A 25,597-nucleotide genomic window follows, 5' to 3' on the forward strand; every position below is an offset into this window, starting at 1 on the left:
ATCATTAAAAAATAACCAAATACTAAAAAACTACACCACAGACCATCACATCCTTGATACCCTCACTCATTTAGGTGTAATATTCGATTCATTTTTTTTTAAACATATCAGCAACTCTCTCACCATAGCTTATCACACATATGGATTTCTAATTAGAAATACCTGAGATTTTGTAGAAACTTCAACACTCAAATTATTATTTTATACACTATTTAGGCTTAGATTGAAATAAGCTTCTAAAATGCGGCGCTTTTTATTTTATGTAGAATAGTGTGCCTAACAATAAATGAATATATAAATATCACTAAGAATATGTTTATAATTGTATTTAATCTCAAATGAAAAGGAACATGTAAATTAGCAAGGGCATCTTTCCATTTATGGGACTGATTGAAAAAACAAAACTTACTTATTTAGGATGACCAAAAGTACCTACAACGGTCTGTCTGTCTTTCACTGTGAGCAGACAACTAGATGAAATCAGAGCTTAAAATGATAGCATTTGTGTACCAAAAACCGATTCGCTTTTGTGTTGTCCAAAAATTTTCGGCGCGAGAAATAAAATTGACCTAACTATCTATATATGTTAATTGTTGGTGCCAGAATCGAAATCTGTTGGGCGTATTTTGTTCAGATCTTCAATTTACGGATCATATTGTAAAAAAATCTTTCATCGCATTGAAAATCGGAGTGCCGACTTGGCATTTGCAAGATGAGTCATTTGAGTTGTATGAGCACAATAGTTCACACGAGGAAAGGGTCGAAGTGATTACACCAGGGATATTCTATGCATCTTGGCTCCAGTACCAGTCCGCATTAATTAAACCTGTCACACGGCTCATCATTGCTACTAGATTGGACCATTAATGCGTTACTGGACTCGACTGTCCTTAAAACATAATCCTTACGAAGACACCCTCTATGGGATCCACATAAATCTCCAGGATGAACAAAGGTTACTACGGCAGCCTTTCGCAAAGCTATTGTAAGCAGACAGCTGGATGAAACCAGAGCCTAAAGCGAAGCATTCGTGATCCAATACCAAACAGCACTATTTCAATCTGCCAACAATGCATTCGGGTTCAAGCTTAGCACCACCTATGAGACAAGTTGCAACAGCGATATCTGACATTGCCATTGCTTTGCTTTCGGGCTCTGGTATCATCCCGCTAAAGATATATTAATTAGTCTTTTCATTCTGAAAATAATATTCTATGACAAAAAGTATTTCCAATTCACTTACCCTACTGAGAATGGTTAGCACATCAATGTGGTTTATGGATACTCCTGATGATTTTCCTGTTGTGAGGAAACTAATATTTTTATCTTCTGGAACCGTAATCAGAAGGTGTCCCTCATTCACAGATATGCGAGGCCTACAAAGGAAAATTAGATTAACTTCAAAAACAAGAATTTTAGGTGCCCTGCTATACACCATCTACAATAGTGCTTTCTCTCCACTATTGTACATTGCACATGCTACTATCAAGTAACATAGGGTTTTATTAATGGAATGAAATGTAGTTGTTGCGCTCCAATATAAAGATAAATTCCCCAATCGTGTTTAATACCTTTACTCATTTGAACTACGAATATGTGCATATACCAGGGGTCTTTCCAGAAGTACGCGGTCTAACCTAGATATGACGGTAGTTGTTTGAAAAATATCACAGTATTGGAAAGTACAAAATCTATAAAACATATGTTTCAAGTTTGAAGACGCTGCGTTGTTTAGTATTTGTTTCTCAGCCACCGATAGCGAACGTTTTCGGTAAATTTGTGAAAATGGAGACAATCAGTCATCGTTATGTGATTATTAGAAAGGCCTCAGCCCAATCAATACTAAAGCTGAACTGGTTTCTACACTGGGTGAGTCTATTCCTTCGTTAACAACAGTAAAATATTGGCAGAGTTTAAACGAGACCGTACGAGCTGCCAAGACGAGCATCGCAATGCACCAGCTCGCAAATAAATCACGATGACGAAAAGTAACGAATTAAAATTTGAATTTCTAGCTCATGCACCCGTTTCGCCAGATTTAGTCCCCTCGGATTATTTTCTGTTACCAAACTTGAAAAAATGGTTCATTGGTTTAAGATTTCCCAACGATGAAGATGTAATGTCAGCAGTTAATGGCTATTTTGAGGAGCAAAACAGTTCTTATTATAAAGTTGAGTAGGATGGCGACCGTTGAACATGATTTCGATTGTCAAGTTGGCGGGAATTCGGTCGAAATGTTGAAGAAAACCAATTGCCAAATTGTCGACGTTTCGAAACTTTATTGTTTCATTCTCGGGACTCTGAAATATAAAAACAAAACATACATGTTAAAATTAGATTTTAGAATGTACTTTTGTTGAAAACAAAATAAATTATATGAAATAACAATCGTTATAATAAATAATAAAACGCTTCGAACACTTTACAGAAAACAACGTTGATGGGTACTTACATTTAGGGTGTCTTTCCGAGTTCAAAAAGGGTGAAGTAAATAAATTCGACATAAAATATAAATACATACGCAGGTTCACGAAAAACTTTGACATATATATAGTATTATGTAGATGATGTAGGATTTCAGAGCCTTTGGTGTTTTCGTTTTTAATCTCGAAAAAAATGATTTTTAACTATGCTTTCACATTTCATACTGATTTTGAAATTTTTATTATCTAGAATCTTGCATAGTTGCGATGTCAGACCTATTATATGCGATAATTTGAAATAAGTAATGTTCAACGGTGCTTTTTCTTTTGTGAATTTGCTCTGTCGGAATATACTAATTTTTTAGTCAAAGATCTACGATATCAGTTCTTATGTAACGTAGTTTCTATCAGTTTCAGGTTTTGAATTGTTGGTGAAGTTTATTTTTTGTCATTGGGTGAATAGAGATGTACTTAATAAATATGGGTTTATGGTACCAGTCAGTTATAATTTTGTTATTAGATTTTATCAACAAAACATCCAGAAAATCAATTCTATGCTGATAAAATCTAACAACAAAATTATAACTGACTGGTACCGTAAACCAACATACTCTGAACGATTTATCAACTACCACTATATTCACCTAATGACACAAAAAAGAAATAATCATCAACAATCTCAAACACAGATCTACACAGTTAGCAAATAATAATTTTAAAAACCAAAACTTAAAACTAATAGAAACTGTTACTTAACAACTGCTTTTACTACAAAATTAGTATTTTTCGACAGAGCAAATACACAAAAAAAGCACCGTTGAACATTGAATATTTCATATTAACGCATGTATCAGGTCTGACACAGCGACTATTTAAGGTTCTAGAAAATGAAAATTTCAGTATCAGTATGAAATGTAAAAACACAGTTAAAAACCATTTTTAACAAGATTAAAAACGAAAACACCAAAGGACCTGAAATCCAATATAATTTATAAAATACCATGTGCTAAGTGTGAGAAAGTATCTATAGGGCAAACAGGTGGGTATCTAAAACAAAGAATGGCTGAACATAGCAGGGATTGTAAAAATATACACAACCCACTGATAACAATGAAAAATCCAACTAGCCTTACAGAACATTGTAATTCATTCCTTCATACTTCTGATTTTAATTCAGTCAGTATTATAGGACAACAGACGATATTGAAAAAATATTCTTGAATGAAATGAATGAAATAACAAAGCATGGAACAAAATGTGTTAACAAAAGGTCGGATATTGAAAATTTACCTACACACCTCATATTTTAATCTAATAGAAAAAATTAAACGATAATTCTGAATCATTAACAGACGACTTTTTCCAATTACAATTCTCATTTCTTCATTGGTCTTTTTTGCATTTTAAGGAAACGATTCACCGACAGTTCAGTTCATTAATTTCTTCGTGTCTGTGTCAACATTTTCCGTGAACCTGTGTATGTATTTATATTTTATGTCGAATTTATTCACTTCACTCTTTTTGAACTCGGAAAGCCACCCTAATGTAAGTAGGTACTCAACAACGTTGTTTTCTGTAAAGTATTCGAAGCGTTTTATTAATTTTTAACGATTGTTATTTTACATAATTTATTTTGTTTTTAACAAAACTAGATTCTAGAATCCCATTTTAATATGTATGTAATGTTCTTCTACTTCAGAGTCCTGAATATGAAACAATAAAGTTTCGAAACGTCGACCATTTAGCAATTTGTTCTCTTTAACATTTCGACCGAATTCCCGCCAACTTGACAACAAAAATAAATATACCCACTTCTAATCGAGGCTGAGAAATTTCGAAATCTTTCTTTTATACTATTGTACAATTTTCACAAAAGCTTTTATTTAGGACGCCTTTCATCAGTAAGACTGCTACATCTATATCTTTAATATGACTGTTGGTAATTACAAAACTCAATTGGATAGGTAAATTTTGAAAAACAATAACAATACAATATTACTTCTAGGTATATAATTTATAAATATGTTAATTATCGGCATTGTATGAAAACAAGTTCAACAGTGGTGTATGAATATCTTCCTGGTCATTAAGTGATTATACCCCCACATTGAAAATAACACTTACACCGACAAAACACTCACATACACAGGAAAATCATCAGATAAAATAAAAAGACTACTAAACAAAGAGAATATTAACATAGCATGTAAGACATGTAAGAACAGTCAAAAATGCATAAAGATGACAAATCAGAGGTCTACAAACCAACATATGAATCATGCCTAGAAGTTTATATAGAGAGAACTTCAAGAAATTTCAAAACGAGAGTATCGGAAGATAAAAGAAGTTTTTAATTAAAGAAAACTAATTACCTACACCTATGTTTGCCGTCTTTTAGAGAACAATCACGGACTACGACATATTACATATAAAAAATAATGGACAAAAATTGAACCGGCTGGAATTTCTAGAAATCAATAAACGCAAATATTTAATTTTTTTTTTAAAAGACCAACAAGAAGTTATTCACACACCATGGTTGAACTTCTTTTCATAAAATGCCAATAATTAACATATTTATAAGTCACCTACTTTCTTAGAAGTGATATTGTATTGAAATTATTTTTTCAAAATATACCTGTTTTACCAGAATTATTCGTTTATAAAAACAAGACTTGTAATTACCCACTGTTTTATTAAATACATTCTAGAATAATTCGATGTAGGTACCACCCTAACTGATGAAGCTACCAAGTAGCGAAACCCGTCTTAAATACATTTTTTTTGGGAAAATTGTATATTTGTTATCATGTATAAATTCTCATCTTGCCTAGTTGCACCATTTCGCGATAATTCTGCGAATGACCGTTTTCTTGTTCATTTGGTATCTCTGAAGTACAATATAAATAATGTTTTTTCTTCAATCTACAGGGACAATTATGTGAAATATAGTATACTTCTGCAACAATAAAAAACCTCCCCAATAAAACTTGAAGATTTGAAATGATAATCAAATGTAATACCTATTGTTGAGATAATGTTACCAATTAGTGCTAGTACAGTTGATAGAATATTTTTTATTGATTATATCATTAAATATTATATAATCATAAATTTGAATAAATGGCAAAAATCAGAACTGGGCACTGTTGTAGATGATAAAGTTAATTTTATTATAAATAAAATCTTTCAAATTACTACTTACCTTGAGTCATAATTCCTCCTAGCGTTTCCAAAACTGAAATTAACTATAAAAACTAAATATATAGCATAGACACCCATTTTTGCGATCAAAACATGTTTCCCGATGGTGTCTAACTGAATACTGAAAAAAATGGGAGGTAAACGAAAGAAGTTATGAACTCGCATCATTTTCAGGGGGCGTCAGTCATATCAGTTACCTAATGAAAAATAGCATTGAACCTTGCAGTATTGACGTATGTGATTTTCGGAGTATTCGTGGAGAAAAGATAAGATATAGGTATAAATAATTTTTTAAGGGTAGATCTTCTAAAAGACCCAATTTTCGAGGTACTCGAAAAAATATGAACATATGGGAAGTTCAGTACTAAATTTTTAATGGAAGTACCTATATGCATATTTAATTATATAAAGAACGTGAGAGAAGCCTAATTTTGTTTTATCTCCCAATATTTTTTTGGATCCTTATAAAGTAGGTGTACAAACTATTTACTATGAAAACTTGTGGCATCAGATGAAGAAGAAGCTAACCATAATAGTAATGATCAAGCTATAAAATCTTCCAAGCATTTTAGTCTATTTCACATGTTGAAATTTGTATTCAATAGCCATGAAGCTCCTAAAATATGAGCGAAAGTTCATTGGATTCAGAATGACGTGTAGAAGAATGCATGTTAATGATTCCATAGAACACAAAAAATTGCAATTGTTATTAACTAATTACGATGAAACAAAGAAAGCATTTAGTTATTCCCCAATAGCTAAAACTATCAATATTTAAGAAACTAAAATAAAAGATTCTGAAAGAGGAGGAAATTTACAATAAAAAAAACTCCCAACTCTCGAAACTCAATTATCAATGACTTTGAAATCTGTCGAGCAGATAATTGGACCCTGCAGAAAAAGTTTCACTCAGATCGTCCGTTGGTTCCGCAATATATCTCTAATAATTTTGTGATTTCCAAAAATGGTATAATTTTCTCTGCCAAACTTAGCAACAGTATTGAAATCTCCTTTATCGTAACCATTCTCGAGATAAAAATTCACTTTCTAACCCCCTATACAGATTCAACCCCCAAATTTTTTCCTCAAGTCAGGCTTCATTCAATTATAGTTATTCAGAATAGTAAAGACTATATCCCTCTGCCTGTCACCGTCCTCGAGAAACAAAAAATGATTATCTTCGACGTCCTCAAAAATTGAAATCCTATTTTGACTGTCTGGCTTTATTTCTTCGTAGATAGTCAATACAGTCTGTTTGTAACGGTTAATTTAGAAGTAGAAAGCAAAAAAGCTCTTTTTTGCAACTCGATGGATTTGAGTTGCCTTGCAGTGAAAGCTGCAGTGATAGAGAGAGGACGAATCTCGTTTGGTGGTCAATGACGAAGCTTGGCTATGCAAATGATCGCCTTGGGGAGCCTCATATATCCTTGATATTCGGGGATTGACGTCATTACCTTCACAGTATAATAATGGATTATTTGATCAAAATATTTCGTAACATCATTATTCATGAGCAATATAGATTCCAATCTGGACAATCTAGACTCTTCCAATGCATCAATAACTTTTTAATCTTTGTTCCATGACCTTGGCCTATCTAGGTCGTTCCTGAGCTGGATTGAAGATCTCAAATAATCAGAGTCAACATGTCCAGAGAAGTAGTAGTATCGCCGGTTTTCCCAAACATATTCATAAACGACATAAAGTCCTGTATTTTTTGGTAAAAAAGGAGGAATTTACCTTGAATTATTCGTTAAGAATTATATAGTTTGATGATGGAGTCTGATTCTATTTGGAATATTGAGGGACTGATTTGTTTTGAAAAAAAAAAACGCTTTAATTTTATTCGTGTTCAGTACGAGCCTTGAATCCATTATTCTGCCTTTTCAAATAAGGTGGTCCCAACTCGGGCCAGTTCTGGAAAAGTCGATGAATAGTAAAGTACTGTCATCAGCATAAGTTTCATTATGTTTGGAATCATATGAAGATGAGCCCCGAAGTGGTCGACCTACAATAAACTCCAGGACGAGGATAGAGGAACTTGGTGGAGACTGACCCATCACAGCAGCTCCCATGCAGTTTTTTATGGTTTCAAACGTATTGGAACGGTCGAAAAGCTTGAAAAGTGGATGCCCCACGTTTTGAACGATACACAGAAATTGTCAAGTTTTGAGGTATATTCTTCTTTTCTTTTGCTCAACCAAAACGATTCTTTTTTGGATCGGATTGTCACGTGCGGTGAAAAGTAGTTCCTCTACGACAAGAAGAGACTTTGGGGACAATGGTTGGACACCGATGAGCCATCTAGACACTTCCAAAAGGCAAAAATGCACCAAAAAAGACTATGGTTACTGTATGGTGTAACCGGGCCAAACCATCACAGCAGGGTCCTATTGTGAACCAGCCAGCTCTGGTCGACAGATGTTCAATTCTGCTTCACGACAAATGTTTCACAAATGACCGTTCAAAAATTGGGCGTCGAAGTTCTGCCTCACCTACCATATTCCTCTGACCTCTCGCCAACTGACTACCATCTTTTCAAGTACTTCGATAACTTCCTCACCGGTAAAACTTTCACAAATCAGCACCAGGCAAAAACGGCCTCCGTCAACCCCATCGGATCCCGTGCGCCCAAATTTTATGCTGGGGAATTAATCGATTTGTGTTATGTTGGCAAAAGTGCACTGATTCAAATGGTGCTTATTTTGGATAAATTGAATAAGTAGAATAGAATAGAATATTTATTTACCAATATTTGATACAATATTGTACATTTGGCACGTCAATTAAATACAATAGAATCATGTAAGAAAATAAATGATGAAAAGACAGATTGAAAACTGAATCATCACATTTTCACAGATAAAAATATTTTAAAAATATGATTGTATAATATAACTTATACTTGTAAAATTCACAAAAAAAACAGGTGTATATGGGAAAAAACAAAATATTTACACTGCAAAAAAGTTTACACAATGTGGAAATAATTTAGATTCCTCATTCCTCCTATTTTCAATTTGACAGCTCATTTATTTCTACTTATAAACTCATATACACTATAAAAAACATTCAGTATCAAATATTTTTTATTTAATTTTTAAATGAAGATAACTTCATTTCTTTGATAGGCAAAGGAACACAATAAAATAAAATAATACAGTTATAGTATAGAGAATTTTTGAATGCAGCTGTTTTATGCCCAGGTATCGACCTCCTAATAGTTGCCTCCCATGTATCCAAAGACTAGCGAATCTCAATTTTTTTCACGCGATCTCTATCTGAATTTATAATTCGGCTCAAATTGCATGTCACTTAACCATCTCATCACCGGAGTGGCTTATTTAAGAACATTTATAATTCAATATCTCTATGTAGGAACACGCTCATTTTTCCGCTATACTGAATAGTATTTAAAAAATTCTAGCTTTTAGTAATTGAAGGGGTATATAATGAACAAATTCCAACTTGTGAACAAGTTAAGGTGATAAAATGAGATTATTTGAACCATATATACGAGGTCTGTTCCAAAAATAAAGAGAATTTACATTTTCAGCAAAAAGTATTTATCTATTTATTCATCAATATAATACACTTGTGCCAGCGAGTTTTCCAATCCTCGAAGCAGTTCTAATTTGCACTTTTTGGTATGTCCTTGAGTTCTCTCAGTGATTCGGTTTTTTATCTTTTCAAACATCGCAAAACGCCGTCCTTTCATGGGTCTCTTTAATCATTTGAACGGGAAAAAGTTACAAGGATTGAAATCTGGTTAATACGGTGGCTGAGGTACGATCGCAGTGTTTTTTGTCAAAAAATTACGAACAAGCAATGACGAATGAGCATTACAATAGCGGACGATTTCTTCGTATTGCCTCTCTCAAGCGGCGCATTATTAGCTGTACGACTATGTAGCAAGAACTCCTGATGCACGACGCCACGGTAATCGAAGAAAACAGTGAGCAAAGCCTTGACATTTGATCGAATTTGGCGTGCTTTTATTGGTCTTGGCTCTCCTGGGCTCTTCCATTGTGAAAATTGGAGTTTGGTTTCGATGTCATAACCACATACCCATGATTCGTCACCAGTTATGACCCCTGGATCGCCGTTAACGTCAACATTTTCATCGGTTGTTGATGTGCTGGGGCGCGCATCTGACTCAGTATACAATAACCGTATGCCACTGACATTTCAAGTGTTTTTGAGCACTCAATTCAACTTTTTACAAATAAATCGATGCCAATTCTTCGATCCATTTTTTTCGATTGTAGAAAAGCGCCGAACACGCAAAACATTTCTAACTTTCATGTCTCTCATCAACAAACTAAACATGCTAAACAGATGAAGCTGTGAACATATGTTAGAGACGAGTTTACCAACATAAAAGATTAAAAAGTCGCTAATCGAGTGAACGTTGCCCGCGAAATTTGAATATTCACCTTATTTTTGAACAGACCTCGTAATTCTTCAACACTGACCGATAAAACCAACTAGTTCAAACCAAAGTCTTAAAGCAAATTCGTGATCCAACAACATTAACTGCTATTTTGATCCACTTTATGCTTCAACACTGGTAGTGGGTTAAACATAAATGCATTTCTAACTCAACTGTTCTTGAAGGACAAGCCTGAGTAAATAAAGGCAACATCCCCCTTTACAAAGCAGAGCCACTGACGAGACCTACGGTGGGTTGAAACAGCACTGTCTGCTGTTGGATCACAAATGCTTTATTTTTGGAATCTGGTTTCAACTATGTAGTTGCCATGCAGTGAAAGCTGCTGTGAAAGACTGAGGCCGAATCTGGTTCGACCGTCCAATGTCGAAGTTGGACTTTGCAACAGACCACTTCGAGATCCTTCTTTATTTTTGATATTCATAGATTGTCTACTATTCATCCTAAATGGTATCTTCGCAAGGGGAGATGTCACCCTCTCATTACGTGCTCAGACTTGTACTGGACAAGCGAGTCCACCAACATATTCATGGTTCAGCCTAGCATCACTGGTGAGACCTATGGCTCAAGCTTGCACTGGACAAGCGAGTCCACCAACGCATTTATTGTTCAACCTAGTATCACTGATGAGACCTATGGTGGGTTGGAACAGCGCTGCCTGGAGTTAGAACAGGATTCCTTTATTTTTGGGATCTGGTTTTTACCAGATATTTCTATTGACTATTAACAAGTTTTGTCATAAATTCACACAAAAAATAATGAAATTTTCAATATCATCACAAACTTTACTTTTTAAATGATACAAAATGAAATTATAACTACTTAAATATTTTTCAGTGTCAACTACATCAACTGCTATAGTCAGTAGCCTCGTGTTCTAGGTAGGAAATGTTGATAACTACCCGAGTCACATATTCTCAGTCCTGTCAGCCATGTAACGTAGTAGAATCAAACCAATTTCAACTAGAAAAATTCTCCTTAGAAAAGTATTTGGTTGTGTGTGGTTGGTGTCAAACTCACAACTATCCAATAGTGAGACAGGTCTGTTACCCCTTGCACCACAAAATACTGGCATATTCAGTACACAAATTATTTCAATCTGCATTTGTATTCTAATAAATGAGAGTCACAATTCAAAATGTTTAATTTAAAAGTAACATTTATTAAAAAACATAAAAAATTACAAAGTTCAATATTTGGGTTCCTTTGTTTGGGTTTTCAACAACCCATATCGACTCTTGGCGATGATTCTTTGTTGACTAAATTTGTCTTCAGGGGAAAATCGTGCTGAAAGCAAATAATACATTGTTAGTAAATTCAAAGTATAATACATTCTCAAAAAATCTGAGGCATTTGATATTCGAAAAGGCAATTGTCCCAACAATGAATGGTATATTAAACGACCTCAAAAGCATATTCGAAAGTCATACAAAAATTCTGTCATTTCGCTTGCCCTTTTTTTATAATCGTGCTATACCACTCGAGGTTCTCAGACTGACGCCATCCAAGTAAGAATAAGGCCATGCAAGATATCTAAAAGGCCTTGAGCTAACTATAACACAAAATAAAAGGAAGGCAAACTGAACCTCTAATAAGCACTATCAATATGAAGGAATGCAAAGAGGGTATATTCCCTATCTTACTCAATGTGCAATTTCACACATTCTGTCATGTATTACTTTTTTGTTCATTTTGTTTTTCGTTTATGGTTAAGTATTGTGAATAAAATTTTATATTGTTCTGTAAGTGGGTAACTGTTGGACAATAAAGCTATTATTATTATTATTATGACAGAATGAAGAAAAATGACATTTCGTACAGTAAATAAATTCATTCATGTCATATGGACAACAAAAGATAATTTTAAATGTGGAAATAATTACCCACAACCTGGCAACAATGCTATTTAATATGTATTGTCGTCATTTCGTCATCTCCCTGCCAAAATACGGCATGTGAAAAATTGATTATTTGTCGAACAAGCAAGAAAAAAGTGAACAAGAGTACCGTTTTTAATACTTGTGCCTTATCTTCAGAAACAATGTTATTCTATATCACCAGAACCAATGAATGATAAATACCCCGGCTTTGAAGATGTGGCCAAACAGGTTGTGTACTTTTTTATTTTCATGCCAACTGATGTGTTTTGGCATGAGAAGCAGTCGATTTCTAATATAATATGAGGATTGCCAAGTTTAGGTCCCGGCTAATATAAATAAGAATGTTTAATAGCACAATTAAAATGTAACCCAACCTAACCAAACGTTTAAATGATAGATCTTATATTAAAATTAATATTATATTGAGAATATGTAAAAGTTAAATTAAAACAGTTTCTAAACCTAACCAAACCTATATAAGTACGCCTAGACCTAAATTAGGTAATCGCCGATAGTGTATTTCAATTTGTAGGGTAATTTTGCGAGTTTTTAAAATGAAAAATTATTGTTTTTGAAGTGCAATGAAGAAATAGGGTAAATTTATCACTTCTGTTGTGGTCTGTCTTTGATTTCTAGAATGTTATATTAAGACAGTGTATATTAAAATTATTTCTGCACAAATATTTTCAATGTTGATTATCTTTTGAATCAAGGTAAATATACAATATCACTTACCTGGATGGGCTGACAAAGTAGGTTTTCCACTGAGATCGAATTTCTGGAATAATACAAAACACATAAGTAAAATGTGAAATTATACACCTTCAAAATAAATATTTGATTTTTCCATTTCTGGGATATTGTTAACTTTCTTTTAGGAAATAAGACATCCTTGACATTTCAATAACATGGAAATCTACAAAATGTTTTGATGAAGAAACTGTGATACCCGATAGCTCACTTGATTTATTTAAGAAAACTAACTGAATATTTTTTTAAATAACATTTCTGTACCAGAAATTCCTTCAAATGAGGCACTTGGCACTTCTATCATCACATTGCAACTTCAGATCATTTGACAACTTCACATACCTTCAGCGTGTATTGTCTCTTGCCAAAATCGTCTAGATAATAGTACAAATACATTTTGTTCTCGTTAGTTTGTCTTCTTTATCCTTATATCCTTATCAATAAGTAATGTACACTAGAATAGAAATGAACAGTACAAGTACAAGATCAAAATATCCGGAACCTGAATTATCAAATAACCTTTAAACTATTAATTCTTCTTCTTTTTTTTATGTTGAACGGGTTCTCAACCCAAAAACTATATAGTAGTGGGTTCGTAGTTCGAACGATTCTAGGACGGTTGAAACTTTTAAAATTTCGACTATTCAACTTTTTGACAGTCTGAAAACCATTCAAACAATGAACTTGAATACGGCTATTGTCTGAATACCAACATCCTTTTTTGATTGTGGAAGCACTTTTGAACACAGCCTATTCATTATTTTACAACACGGTGATTTATTTTTCTGATTGATTCGGCCAATACTTGATGAAGATCCATATTAATTTCATTAACTACATCTTACGATTTTATCTTCACGAACTTAATTTTCAAAAATATATCACATCATGTTTCGCTATCAATGTAGCTTTTTCGTAGTGAACAACATACATGTGTTATTACTACGATAGCACTGTGATAGAACAGCATGTCTTGATATATTTTTGAGAATACAGTTTGTGAAGATCAAATCGTAAGGTGTAGTTTATGCGAACGAGCGAACCCCCTAGTTATTTGAAAAAGTTTCTTAGAAATCGATATTGACTCTACATAGAATACAAGAAGAATTCGTAACTGATTCAATGTAAATCAAATTATTTTGTGGAGTTGCAGTCAGATTTGATAGGGCTGTTATAAAAAAGACTCTGTCAGGACAACTAAAATAGATTACAATATACTTTTTTATATAAAGATATAAATTATGAAACACTTACTAATGGGAGAATAATGAAGAAAATGAAACAAAACGAACAAAAATAAGAAACCAATATAGTTCACTGTGGCATTTTCACAATGAAAGGTGAACTGAATCGCGACTCGTGTTTCACTATATAATAACTTCCTAGTAAATGATAGTATTATAACATCAACGTGTTGTTAAAATAATGCTGTATTCGGGTTTGCCATTTGAACGGTTTTCGAACTCTCAAATTTTGTCGCACAGTTGGGACTTGAAAAGTTTTGCGCAAGGCTACTCTCAATAATCAGCTGAGTGCTTATTTTAAACCGTTCTAGAATTGTTAGAACTGCGAACCTAAATACGTTTATAACCTGTACCCGTATCATGTGATCTGTCATTCCACAAGGTTACGGTGCAAAACTCTAGGAATGCAAAGAGACTCTAAATTACATGTATTGAAATTTCTACAAAATATCCTGTTCATTATTTCAACAAAATACAATCAAAATCCCTATTGAGAATCATACCTAAATAATGCACACTTCGTGATCTTCCTAAATCCCCATTTTTTCAGATAAACAATAATTGAGGATCTAAAAGGTATTTGTTTGAAAACATAAATTTAGTTATCCTGGAATAAATGACGTGTAGCAGAATTTATTTACTGCACCTCTTGGAAATAGGAGTTTGTCGATATGTGATTTCTTTTAAAGATTAAAAGCAGAAAAAACAGCGTACCCACCATAGCAATAAAAAACGAATTTTCTGCATGTACAAACGACAGTAGCTAATATTGATGTTGGTTTAAAGTAAGGTGTTGGTGTTAAAAACTGTCACAGCGCGTTTTGATTGACATTGAAGTTTGAAGTGTTATTGAAGTTATTTTGGTAGTCCGCTGTTTTTCTGAATATCAGTAAATATGCTAAATTATACGCAAATGGCGCAAATGCATTACGTATATGGCCTTGCCGATGGTAATGCAACAGAAGCCAGGCGCATTTATCAGGAAAGATATCCTAATCGTGCCTTACCAGATAGCCGAACCTTTTCAAATATTCATCGTCGACTTGGGGAAACTGGTAGTTTCAATAAAGGGACTCCGGAAGGTAGACCTCGTGTAGTAAGAACTCCTGAAATTGAGGAAGCGGTGCTGCAAGAAATTGAGGAAGCGGTGTTGCAAGAAATTGAGGAACATCCTGAGACGAGTACGAGGAAGATCGCTAGAACTCTGGATATTTGTCATCAAATTGTTTGGCGTATTTTGGTTGATTTTTTGTTATACCCATACCATATTTCAAGAGTGTAGGCATTACTCCCCAGAGATTTTCCACAGCGTGTGAACTTCAGTAAGTGGTATCTACAAAGTATTGCACTAAATCCGCAGTTTGAGACACAAATTTTGTTCACCGACGAAGCAAATTTTTCTCGGAATGCCATTCAAAATTTCCATAACAATCATGTGTAGGCTGAAGAAAATCCACATGCAATAACCGAAACCCATTTCCAACACCAATTTTCGGTTAATGTATGGGCAGGAATTATAGGTGATCATCTAATAGGCCCATTTTTTCTACCAGGACGCCTTGATGGTCGTTCTTATTTACACTTATCGAAGAAGACTTACCTGGGTTATTGGAAGATGTGCCACTTGCGTTAAGGAATCGAAAATGGTACATGCACGATGGTGCCCCTGCTCATTTCAGTGTAATTGTCCGAAACCATTTGAATACAGTTTATCCTAATCGTTGGATAGGTCGCGGAGGACCTCAGCAATGGCCAGGAAGATCCCCCGTTAATACTTTAGAAGATTTAAGAGAGCGAATAGTTGCCTCGTGTGAAACTATACGAAATACGCCGGGAATATTTGAACGGGTGCGTAATTCCATGCGTAGAAGGGCGGAAGCATGCATACTAAGTGCAGGTGGCCACTTCCAACAATTTTTATAATCAGTTTTGGTATTATTACTAATTAACAAATTTGTGCTATTTGTTTAGACTTACTGTCACAAAATAAAATAAAACTCGTTTTTGTGAAAAATTTATTTTTTTGCAGATTATGTTTTCAAATATTATTAGGGAATTGGTAATGCGTTATGAAGCAATTTTCAGATTCTCATTCATTTTAGAATTGATCTTATTTCTTAATTTGCTTTCTGTCGATTTTTATTTTTTTTGAGTGAAAATCATGCGTCCGACAAAGAAATACCAGATCAAATTTTCTCAAAAATAAATGAGGATTTTAAAAATGATTTTATTTTGAAAAAATAGCATTGGCGTAGTACTTTTTCCCCAAAAATATTCAATGCGAAACCCGTAGGGATGCCACTGTTTGAAAAAATACAAATTTGTGTACATCAGAAAATGCGCGTTGAGGCATGGAACATATGTACCAAATATGCCAAAGATGTCTACAAAATTATCTCAGTTATTATTAAAAAACTGATTATTTTTGAAAACTTTGCCACCCTGTATCTCAAAAGTTGAGGCATTTAGGACATACGTCCATAGGAGGTTTTTTCTTAAAATGGGTCTAAGAATCAACTCCTTAAATATTAGCATGTGTTTAAGGAACACCCTGTATAAAGAGATGAAGTTCTCTAGGCATATCTGGGAGCTAACGAAATTATATAATAGATCGTATACAATAGAACTGGGTTCCCAATTTTATTTGGCCATGGAATTGACCATACACTTTTTGACGGAACGCCAGCTGGTGATTTCGGTAACTAAAGTGTTCACATAGTAGTTTGAATATTTTTGTGTTATGACTTGAACAAAACAAAAATATTAATAAAAAATAATCTTTGTAATGTAACAACTCTTTAATGAGATAAATGAAAATTTTCAACATATTTTCTTGTTACTAAAATTTGGCTTCATGTCTGATGGGAAGATCCGAAGAAAAACAAACAAATCAGATGAATATTTACACACAATTCTTCATGAGTTTAAGCTTGCATTTTAAAGTATGTTGATGATTCCTGCACTGCAGGTACTGGTGTCTGATTCAGATATTCTTGAATCTTAGTCATAACTCTACCACAGATTTGTAAAAGAGGATCTTCCATATCTAAATCATTATTTTCAACTGACTCTACATTGTTCTGTTGACCCTCACAGGATGATTGTGAAATGTCAGTCGTTTCTTTCCTCTTTGCCTCGTTCAAATTCTTTGAATTAGTTATATTGCCCTTTTCTGAATCTGTTTCCTCAGATGAAGATATTGCAGAGTATGAAGATCTATTAATAATATTCTTGTTTTCTGCTACAGTCAAATCAACACCAGATAAAATGGATGCCATACATTTTTTTGGTTCACCCTTATCTTTCCTTGGCCTTCTTTCTTTTTTAGTATTCGGTTTAGATGCTTCTTTGTGCACATTGGCAATATGTCTCTTCAAGTTTCTCTGAAAATGAAACAAATTTCAAACCTATGTAAACAATTGCAGTTTATTGAAAATTTCAAATGATATGCACAATTATTATAGTTCCGTTTGTTACCCTGTGGCACTCGGGTTAGAAGGGGTTGGAGTTTTAACTGAGTTTTATTTGGAGGAGCGTACCATTTCGCATTGCAAAGTTGCTAAACTTTTGTTGAGCCTAATAACACCAATAATTTTTTAGGTTTTGAGAATGGAAAGAAATTACTTGGTAAAACTTTAGTGAGTTCAAGAATACAACGATTTACTGACTAATTATGTGGTTCATATTATGCGGAGGCCAACCTCTGCACTTCTGCTTCCACCTTCAACTCTGTTAACACTGTTAAGGACATGTCTCAGTCACATAATTTTTCCCCCGAAATGGAAAAGTGGTTCTACCTCAGTAGAAAAAAGAATCAACACTGATGTACAAGCAAACCAACAACAAACAGGGCCGCTTCGACAGTCTTTGCAAAGGTTATGAGGGGGTTTGATATTGCTGTCTTATAAGAACCCTGAGTTTACAGGCGAAAAATCGTGGGAAAGGGAGAAATCAGAGGGAAGTTAATTTACGACAGAAGCTCAGAGAGACCCCAAGAATATGCATAGTTATCCATAAAGAGAAAAACATACTTCCGTCAGACTGCTCCTACGAACAAAAAATTATAATTCCATTTTAAAAATTACCTGATTTTTCAAATATGTGTCACATCCAGGTTTGATGCACTTGATTTTATTGTTGTCTTTTTCATGGAAAGTACGAATATGAAACATTAAATTCTTTTTGAATTTGTATCCTCTTGAACAACCCAAGTAATGACATCTATGACTCATACTCTCCTCTAGGTGAATCTTCATTGTGTGTTGTCTTAAATTAGTTTTAGTGGTGAAGACTTTCTGGCAAATGATACATTTGTGCTCTGAAAACAATGATTCAATATAACTGAATCTGAAATGGGAAAGTATAATACTTTACCTATTTTTTCAATAGTACAGGAACTTCGTCTGTGTTCAATAAATAATGTCCATCTAGTAAATTCTTTACCACAATCACAGCTATAGGTTTTATGAGTTCTCTTGTGTTTATTATATAAGTGGAATTTGTTAAAACTAATGTTGCAAATGGCACACCTGAAAGTATAACATCTTTATTTCAGATAAAATATACAATTAATTTCAATACTATAATAGAGAATAATCTGAGGACTTTAAGAACTTACTAATACTATGAATGGTTTACAAGCCGTGACATGTGTTTTGCTATACAATACTAATGGAATTTATATTAGCAAGTTTTTGTATAGATTTTCATCAAGTGATGCCCAGTTCCATTTAATAAATCACACTTTCATAATTAGAAAATTTAATCAAGATTAACACTATTCAGGTAGTATTTTTTAGTAAAATGAGTATTATTGTTTTGGAGTTTACCAAACTGGTGAAATCCTTCTTAGAGTGAAGATTTCATAGAACTCTGTCGGTAGTTCATATATAAATTTTGTTAATAACTCTTGAATGTGATAAATGTCCAGATTATAGACCATATAGTCTTCTAAATATACTGGAGCCATTCTAGAGAATCAAATATAAAGAAGTCATTCCATAAGGAATTATTCTCATGTATATCATGTATGTATATCAACGACCCAGTACAACAAACTTTCAATATCTTGGATCTACAAGTATAACCATACACCAAACGAAGTGAATGAATATTTTTCTTTAAAGATAGGAAACTTGTTTAGCTGAATAATGATTAAAAACATATGTACAAGAGTTTACTTACTTATATCTTGATTCTCCTGTATGTAAAAAAGAGTGTTCATTCAACTGCCACCTCTTGTTGAATTTTTGAGAACATACTGAACAACAATTTGATTCATTGTGTTGGCGATATTTATGTTTCTTCAAGTTATACTTGTTGCTTAACACCAATCCACATCCTTCTATATCACACATAATCTCTTCTGCCTTTTCATGCACCTGACCTTGGTGTCGTTTTAAGTGCCATGCAGTTATATATGATTTCTGACAATCGGGAACATCACAAATGAAAGGACGCTGTAATATTAAAAATGTTTTATTATGGTCTTGATAGTGATTGGATGGGGCTATCTACAGACTACACTCTCAATATATCAAATAGAAATACTTTTTTATCATGTACATATGTAACTATCATTTCATTGATTATTATGATATCATGAAGAATTAACTATTTTTTTTCATTATGTCAAATAAACCTTCAGACGAAAATATAGGAAGAATAATAATTCATTTCTAAAAATAAAACGATATATGTGTACCTCATTATTATGCTTTCTCAAATGAATTTCCAAATAACACTTCTTTCTGAAAGAAGCAATGCAACTATCCACATTACACTTGAACTTGTTTTGTTTGCAATAACTATTAATTTCCAATTCCATATCATTATAACTTCAAATTCTGTTTCAGATGAGATACCAGATTGAAGAAACCTAGAGCATCATCTATAATTCCACAAATTACAAAACTGATAACTTGAAAACAATTCAAATGTTTTTAAGGTTAGCCTGTCAGGCTGACAGTAAGTGTACTCTTTGCTACCATCGACATAACCTCAATCTTGCTAATTTCACTACTGTCAACTGTCAGAACGCAGACACAGAAACGAAAGTAAAGTCAGCACCTTGATGTTGAGATGTTAGACGTGTTCGTTTAATACAAATCTGTTCGCTCGCTTAGCTCCGTCCGTTCAGCAAGCGTTCGATTATGAAGATCTGTTGTCACAGTTACTTCTGCTCTCGGTATTTACGAGAGCCAGAAAAAAATATCATCGGTTAGCTCCGAGATTAACGTTAGGATCAGACATATTTTTTAGTTGTCAGTTGTATTTGAAAAACGTTGGTTGACTTTTGAGTTTTTTGAAAGTTTATCCTTCTTGGCCAGAGTTGCCGATAATACCCGATCGACCCTTACATAAGACTTGTTAATAAATTCACCGATGAGTTTGTCCACCGATTGATTGGATTCATCTTTTAGTCCATTCGAAACGTTAGGGCATTTCTATTTGTTGAATCAGTCCATCAATAATTTTCTGTTTGATTTATGAACTCGTCTACAAACTGTGTTTTCTTGCACAACTTCTGATATCAGACTATTTAGTCTCGTTTTAATGCTCTTTGATTTATTTTCCCGTTACTACTTTTAATTCCGTCTGGTTTGGCGGAATCTTTCGAATACGAAATCAAATATTAGTCAAAACACATGTCAGAATTGTTATTACTCTCAAATTAAATTTAAAATAAATATAAATTTATTTATTTTAACGTTAACGACAGAAAAGTGTCAATCATACGATATTAAATGCCACCTCGCTTGTGAAAATGCAGGCTATTGAAATAATTTGTTTAGAATTGTGAATAATCTTTTGATTTGTGAACTTGCAATCAAGACTGATACTTTCTGTCTCTATAGTCCAGTTTTTGAACTTCGGAACAGAATTTTGTACAGCGTGTACACTTATTTTGCACTGCTTTTTTAACGAAAGCGATTACTAATTTGTTGATAAAAAATAATGAAAATTAGTAATTTTTATAGATATGTTACTTTTCTAGTGTAACTTACTTGAAATAATGGAGGAAGTTGATAAAATTATAATAGAATCTCTTAAAACTTTGGAATGGTAATTTGAATAACAAATTACAATGAAACTGTATTTTCACATTTCCAAACCAAAAATCTTATTTTTTTAAGTGAACTTGGAGACATCAAAGGCTTGAGAGAGTTTAACGCAGATATGGTTGTGTCAGCCTTATCATCTTGCCTTGAAGCAATAACACCGAATACTATTTTCCCTAAGAAATTACCACCTTCGATGAGTGCCAGATTAAAAGTTGCTACTAATTTATCTGATCACATCAAAGAACTCGGCTTTCGAGGAGATATGGGTTATCAGACCATTCTTTATTGCAACGAAATAGAAATCAGAAGAGTTTTAATGTTTTTGATCGAAAGATTACCTAGAGACACAAGTAAAACTACTGCCAATGAACAGACTGGATATGTTGCAAGACTCATACAGAGTATTGAAGAAAATATTAAGAACTCATTAGAAGAAATGTGGGTACCATCTTGTTTTGTCAGCAAAGGCATTAGGGAGTGTAGAGGAGGGTACATTGTTGTTAGTACAGGAGACAGTTCCCCATTGATGAGTCAGAGTTTGGAGGTACCTAATTCAAAAATTGAAAGAGAAAGTACTTATCCATCAGTCTGCGTCTTTGGTGAATTTATACACACTCAAATAGCAAATAACTTAACAGTTTAGAAGTGAAACTACCACTGAAGTTGGTAGAGGTAGATCGGTCAGTTGACAAGTTATTCACTATTATTTGATTTAAGTAAAACATGCCGCTATACATGCCACTAGTTGTGAAATTGGACCTCAAGGTATTCCAATATAAAAGGTTCTCATACCTGAAATATTATTACATTTAACCTATGATTTGAGTGAAACTGGTTGTGTAATACATATAACTCATATATAACTTCAATTTACATAGCAGGATATCATGATTCATATAATTTAATTATTTGAAGAAATATATGAGCAACCTAAATCTGTAAGTTCTTGTCAATTGCCTCAGAGACTTCAATGATAAAATCATATGTAGCAGAGTCAGTATATCTATTTTTGTTAAGATGTCTTTTGCCAAAAACCTTACCAATAACAGTTGAGTTATTAATCTATAGCTCTCCATTTTCTTTTTATAAGTTTTGAGGTCAAATATTCCTTATGGAATTGCCAAGTTTATTATGCCTTCAATTTCAGGGGGTAAATATCGGTTGTTGAAAGTCAAACTAGATACCAAAGATGAAAACTTCATATCTTAATTGAAGGTTATTTAATGAAGTTGATTTCACTGCAATATATATTAGCAATAAGGAGTCTTATTGCTTTTTCAGTAGGAGTGACCATGTTGGAGATGAAAATTGTTCCGAAAGCTTTAAGTCAAAATTGTAGGAGTGGTATTTTCATTAGTTGAAGCAGTGGTTGAAAACGGGTTTGAGATACATAAATGATTTTTTTGTTCGTATCGACTGCAGCAGTTTTTCTACTCGGCCCTAGATAACTTGAAATTTGCTATTTAGTGTGCATAAATTCACCTTTAAATAATTACTATTTGAGACTATTTCAGTTCTGAAGCAATACTGGGTTCACAATTTGCCGGATGTAACTAAACAATGCTCCCCAAAAAATCTCATTCCCTCCTTATTATTCAAAGATATTGAATTTTCCCGAAACTCTAGGTTAGTAGAGTTGATTAAAAAGAAAAATCAGACGACTGAATTACCTGATACGATCGAAAAAATCATCCTGAGAAAAGAATCCCCTGAGAAGATTTTGGATTTGGAAAAAAAGATCACTACTACTCGAGAAAATGAGAACCATGGTGAAAAAAAGTTGAAGATTTTACTAGATGAGATTGAAAGGGTAAAATCTGAATATATAACTTTGCAAGATAATGCAAAAGCGGATGAGTTGCAATTATCACAGGTATGTATGTAACTGATTATGTTTAACACAATTTTTTTCAATGCTATGAAGGATATAGGTCCAAATATTTCTCTGGAGCTGTTTTACTTTTATTAATTTATTTTTTATTCAGGTTGTTGCAACAAAAAATGATAAACAGAATAAACTCAAAGAATCTTTAGCCAAATTAAAACTGAAAACGAAAACTCTGGCTATAATAAACAAAGAGGAAAATATGGTTAAACTGAAAAGTTTAGTCCAAAATGCTCACGATCGACTTGAAGAACTTGCCAAACAGTGGAATGAAATTCAGACTCCTCTGTTGGAGGAGTATAATTCATTAAAAAATTCTCTCACTAGTGAAGAGGCCAAATTTCAAGAAGATCAACAAAAGTTGACCAGTACAAGAGAGACATATAAAAAACTTGTTGAAGATTTGAATGAAAAAACTGTTTTAGAACAGAGTTTGAGCGAGAAGTGTAAACAGTTGAATAGAACCAATAACAGGTGAAAGCATGACATTTTTTGTTATCCATAACTTGCATTTTTATAATTTCTCTAATGATTTCCTATTTTCAAGATGAATAATATTATGGGTACAAGACAAGGAATTTTTGAAGTATTTCATACGAATATTAAATGAATAAATAACTTCGAAAGAGAATTGAAACTTTCTATGTTTTTTACCACTTTTATTTGTAACTAACGTTACTGCAGTTTCATCCTATTAGGACATTTTCAAACTTATATCCTTATAGAACGAAACTGCAGTAACGTTAGTTACAAATGAAAGTGGTAAAAACATAGAGTTTCATTCTCTTTTCTTCATTATGATCTCCTTCCACGTAGTAACGGCTACATCCATCAATTTATTGTAAAGTATTTCTCTAAAATAAAGATTGTTGTTATCATACACACATTGCAACTTATTAAAACCATTATTTCCAATAACTGTAGAGCTTTTTACTTGACAAGTCTGTTTAATATGCATTATATATAAATCATTTGATAGCTATTTACAGTTCTGGTGAGTAACAGAAAGGTTTGTTGCTCAACTAATTATTCAATAGCTTCCCATTGAGCCTAATGATATAATAATCAGTCAAAAAGAAATCAAACAAGCAAAAGACGATTTGAAATGTGATTAAATAAATTCGAATTCAGTTTCAATATAATCACCATAAAGTACCTCATATCTTTTATATACCAGACTAAAAACTTTTTTCATGATTTTTCAGATCAGCATACACAAGACGAATCCTAGAAATAATAGGCAACATCAGAAAACAAAATGTGGAAATCGAGCATATTCTGAAGGATACCAGAACTGTCCAGAAAGACATCAACAATTTAACCGGACAAGTGGACAGATCATTTACTTTATCAGATGAGTTGATATTCTTTGTAAGTGTTATTTGTAAACGTTGATTATATCAACTTTTTAAATCACCCCATATTTCAGGATGCAAAGAATGATGAAACAGCCCGGAAAGCTTACAAACTTTTGGCTGCCCTCAGAGATGAATGTAGTAATATTTTGAAAGCAGTTACTGATATAGGACTTGCTGAAAGGGAATCTAGAAATTTGCAGGAGCAAATCGAATCTGAAAAATCTAAAGAAATTGGTGTAAAACTCGACAGGGTGTATTCTGATTTAACCCAAATCCAGAGAGAAACTGAAATGTTGATAAAGAATTCTCAAGTTTCACAAGGATAAGGTTTTCTGAATATAGAATTGTCATATTTTGTAAAATGAGCCATGTTAGATTATTGTTTTTTAGTGCCACCCTGCCTGTAAATTCTCATCTTCAGTTCTTTACATCAAAAACGTGTCGATTTTGTCACAGTGTGCCGGCAGTGTGTTGAATGTTAAGTTGTCATTATGCAAACACTTCAATGTAAACATATATTAATAATGTGGAGTCTAAAATGAGTTCCCTGGTTTTCCTTAAATAAAATAAGACATACTAGTCCACATTTCAAAACATTAACTCATTCATTCCATAGATGAATGTATAAATTTGTTAATAAATACTTGATAATTTGTTTTCATTGTATTATGTTACAGAATACTATGTATCTGAATATATGTAATGAACTTAAGTTGTTCTTAGAAAACTCCTTCATTGTGATTAAATCAATTAGTCAATGATTTTTAGTAAGTCTAAAAAATGCTTGATTAGGCATTTGTTTTTCGATCAAATGTTCGTCTCATTTCACTTACAACAATAAAACTAGAACTAACACAAGCACAGTATTGATAAATTCAGAATATTTTCATTTACAATTTCCATACAGTGATATAAATATATTAATTCAAAGATACCCTTTAAAAAATATTTAAGTTCCAACATATATACAATGCTATAGTAGGAAAAATTATTTATTAATTATTATTTAAAAAACAATGTTATTGATAAGATGATTGGTGATTGAAAAAATGGAAAATTACCACAGCTAAATTTTGAGTTTATTTTTTATGTTTTGTTTATATTCATGATTTCAATTTTACTTTGAGTTTGGTATAAATCATTAATTAGCCTGATTTGTTATTTAATAGTTCATTTATTCTCTTGAAACAAGAAAATAAATTTCATTCAGTGTTATGTAAGATTGAAATAAGACTGCATCAAAAATTTGCTTTGTTGAAATTGAATTTTGAATGTGCTATAAAAGTATCTAAATTCATTAAAATTTGAATAATACCTACAAATGAATTGATTTATTTGA

General features: G+C 32.9%; 4 protein-coding genes across 4 annotated transcripts in view; 1 reads left to right on the forward strand and 3 right to left on the reverse strand.

Moving 5' to 3' along the window:
- The window catches only part of Cubn (Cubilin), a 117,538-nt gene extending 111,764 nt beyond the window's left edge, over positions 1–5,774 (reverse strand). Inside the window, exons 1-2 of the mRNA XM_023160245.2 lie at positions 5,629–5,774; positions 1,244–1,376 (exon numbers count right to left, since the gene is read on the reverse strand). Of these exons, the coding sequence (XP_023016013.2) occupies positions 1,244–1,376; positions 5,629–5,705 (210 nt within the window). The 5' untranslated portion in view covers positions 5,706–5,774. The remainder of the gene's footprint in view (positions 1–1,243; positions 1,377–5,628) is intronic.
- A 5,429-nt stretch (positions 5,775–11,203) lies between these two features.
- Positions 11,204–13,245, reverse strand: Nop10 (Nop10 ribonucleoprotein). Its single transcript, XM_023160032.2, has 3 exons — positions 13,050–13,245; positions 12,693–12,735; positions 11,204–11,364 (listed from the first exon to the last, which is right to left on the reverse strand). Exons 1-3 carry the CDS (start codon positions 13,101–13,103, stop codon positions 11,267–11,269), a joined length of 195 nt encoding a protein of 64 aa, XP_023015800.1. The 5' UTR covers positions 13,104–13,245; the 3' UTR covers positions 11,204–11,266.
- A 3,485-nt stretch (positions 13,246–16,730) lies between these two features.
- LOC111505456 (transcription factor IIIA) lies at positions 16,731–19,957 on the reverse strand. Its single transcript, XM_023160269.2, has 5 exons — positions 19,656–19,957; positions 19,136–19,410; positions 18,326–18,480; positions 18,037–18,269; positions 16,731–17,334 (listed from the first exon to the last, which is right to left on the reverse strand). The coding sequence occupies exons 1-5, from the start codon at positions 19,776–19,778 to the stop codon at positions 16,876–16,878; spliced, it is 1,245 nt and encodes a 414-aa protein (XP_023016037.1). The 5' UTR covers positions 19,779–19,957; the 3' UTR covers positions 16,731–16,875.
- A 900-nt stretch (positions 19,958–20,857) lies between these two features.
- On the forward strand, positions 20,858–24,915 carry LOC111505447 (coiled-coil domain-containing protein 22 homolog). Its single transcript, XM_023160257.2, has 6 exons — positions 20,858–21,016; positions 21,088–21,587; positions 22,530–22,888; positions 23,001–23,374; positions 24,106–24,271; positions 24,330–24,915. The coding sequence occupies exons 1-6, from the start codon at positions 20,967–20,969 to the stop codon at positions 24,582–24,584; spliced, it is 1,704 nt and encodes a 567-aa protein (XP_023016025.1). The 5' UTR covers positions 20,858–20,966; the 3' UTR covers positions 24,585–24,915.
- Positions 24,916–25,597: the final 682 nt, after the last annotated feature.

The sequence above is a fragment of the Leptinotarsa decemlineata genome, unplaced genomic scaffold, assembly GCF_025532065.1.
Source record: "Leptinotarsa decemlineata unplaced genomic scaffold, Ldec_3_MD MMD2_tig00026336_RagTag_RagTag, whole genome shotgun sequence".
Lineage (NCBI taxonomy): Eukaryota > Metazoa > Arthropoda > Insecta > Coleoptera > Chrysomelidae > Leptinotarsa > Leptinotarsa decemlineata.